General features: G+C 36.4%; 1 protein-coding gene across 1 annotated transcript; it reads left to right on the top strand.

Annotated features, from left to right (window-relative positions):
* Positions 1-871: 871 nt before the first annotated feature.
* FOXG_22273 (uncharacterized protein) lies at positions 872-1,134 on the top strand (the record flags this gene model as incomplete). The annotated part of the gene is made up of 2 exons (XM_018402674.1): positions 872-915; positions 1,008-1,134. 2 exons carry the CDS (start codon positions 872-874, stop codon positions 1,132-1,134), a joined length of 171 nt encoding a protein of 56 aa, XP_018256588.1.
* Between the last annotated feature and the right edge of the window lie 1,368 nt (positions 1,135-2,502).

Raw genomic sequence — 2,502 nt, 5'->3', positions numbered from 1 at the left:
CTGGACACCAGCCACAGTGGCTAGAGCGTAGACAAGGAAGGTTAGTTTAACCATTATAATAGATCTAGAAAAACAGTAAGTATAAAGCGGCAACGTGCATAATAAGGATATACAAGTAGGGAGGGTGCTATGCTGTTATATAAGATGATATATAAGTTAGGTTTGCTGTTAGCTAGGAAGGGCATTAATCTGAGTGGTATTTATAGATAGAGGTTAGAGTCTATATGCCTAATAAATATATTAAGGGACTGAGGGAAGCTATGGGTATGTGTTTAGCAATTAGGCGTGTAACCTGTTAGCGGATAAAGCTTCTATCCGAATAACCCTTAGTCTTATAGTAATAGGGTTATATCTAGCGGCTTTCTTTGCTGCTTAGATTTACGGCCTTATTGCCAGGAAGGCTGATATGTGCTTAGATTTACCGAAAATTATAGCTTCTATTATTGGCTTTAGAGGTTATCTAGCCCCTTAATAACCTCCTTTAAGGGATATTGCCCCGATAAACTAGCCTAAATTAGCCTTTAATAGCTTTCTGGCTCTATGCCTTCCTTCTTCTAGGCTAAAAAGATCTAACCTAGTAATTAGCTATAAATTCTCTAGCTTAAAAGCTTAAATAGAGCCTAGCGCATAGCTATAAATAATGGCAAATACATACCGTGTCTAAAAGCATATAGCTAATACGCGAACTGCTAATAGGCCATGCATAGGCTATAAAGCACGGCGCCTAATATAGATATTCCAGAACTGATATAACTATCGCATTCTGCTATCAGCAGTGTATTCTGCATTCATTGATAGTGAAGGGTAAGGATAATCTCAGTGTCAGAGGCAGGTCCTGCAAACCCCACTCCGTCAGGTTATCCTGGCTCTGATGGGCATTCGAGCGCCTACGCCGGGGCTATCTGATGCACATGCGTTACCAACGAGAAGAGGCAGCTAGGGGCTCCTGTCGGACCCAAAGTGGAGCTGGTAGGAGTCGCAGGGCCTGTTATAAACGACGACTCTAGCCCTACTATGCAGAAGTTCCTCGAACTAAATCCTATCTCGCAGAAGTTCCTGGAACGCCTCTACAACAGCTACCAGGATTTTATCGCCGCGCTGAATCACAGCGGTGTGCCTGACTGTGCGCTGTAGATGCTGAAGCTGTGCCGCCGGGTGCTCGGCGGCACCCCTAGCACCCGGACCATAGTAGGCGAGCAGCAACTGCAAGAACCATTCTTTAATTATGGCAATCTTATCGTATAAGGATATCTCTGCAGTTATATCTGCAATTTTACTATCTTTAAATCTTTTTCTTGGCAGAGCTTGTGGCAAAGAGATTACAGAAGTAGTATAGTAGTTAATATATATCTTCTATTAGAATAAAGCAAACTTAAAGTAATTTTTATTATTACAAATATAACGTTAGCAAGTCTGGAACTTCAAATTATATCTTAGATAATCTGGTATCTAGAGCTAGAGATTTATTAGTGCTATAATACCCTCTGACCTACTCTTAAATACTACTATAAGGTTGCAGGGTAAAGAAGCTTAAGCTAATTACATTAGTCTATATTTATCTAAGTATAAACTACTATTTTAGAAAAGATAAACTAGAATATTAATATTACAGCTTAAATAGTTATTAGATACTTGCTATTTAGGTATAAAGTTAGCTAGATTTATATATACTAGATAGATATTTTTAGAAAATATATTATATTCGTTATACTATATAATCACTGCTAATATTTATTAAATTTCTATAATATATATAATAAGCTTATATAATAAAAATTTCAGCCTTTAAAAATTAAAAACACTATAAAAATATAATAAACTGCTGAATTAATTAAAACTAATTACTATATTCTCTATTAGAAACTATAATAACTATCTAATACCTTTTTGCATTATAACTAGTCTTGCCGTATATTCTATAGTGCCTTTCCTTTGCTTATGCCGACCCTTTTTAGCTACTACCTCTTAATAATTCGGCTATTACCTGCATACTACTATCTATCTGATTAATTACTTGCCTTCCTCTATTATTATTGCCTCTCCTTTTTATAGTTAGGTTCTTTTTGCCCTCTGCCGCTGGCTTAGTGTCTTATTTGCCTGCCGAATATTTTATAGCTTAGCCTTTAGTAAGGCCATCTTATATATAACTGCCTTAGTTTCTTTAGAAAATGACTTTAATTCTTCTAGAATTAATTCTAGGGCACTACTTTAATACCTTCTGATCTGTCTTTTAAGATATTCTGACTAGGATTAAGCCTTAAGTATGGTCTTTGGGGTCTTTAAAACCCAAGGTATAGGCTGGTTAGCCCCCTCTTTTACCGGCGTTAGGGTTTATAGCTATATATTAAGCTTTAAGACTATATATTCTAGGTTAAGAGGAATAATCCTGGCTCCTTTAAAGCCTTTCTTGATATTTCTCTTTGTTATAGTTGCTTAAAAGGCGGCATAAAAGGCATAGAAAGAACTTAGTCTTGGAAACATAGGTTATAGAGCATCGGATTA

The sequence above is a fragment of the Fusarium oxysporum genome, chromosome 2 (assembly GCF_000149955.1).
Source record: "Fusarium oxysporum f. sp. lycopersici 4287 chromosome 2, whole genome shotgun sequence".
NCBI lineage: Eukaryota > Fungi > Ascomycota > Sordariomycetes > Hypocreales > Nectriaceae > Fusarium > Fusarium oxysporum.
Note: the sequence above shows the minus strand (reverse complement) of the source record. Positions and strands in the feature narration are given on the sequence as shown.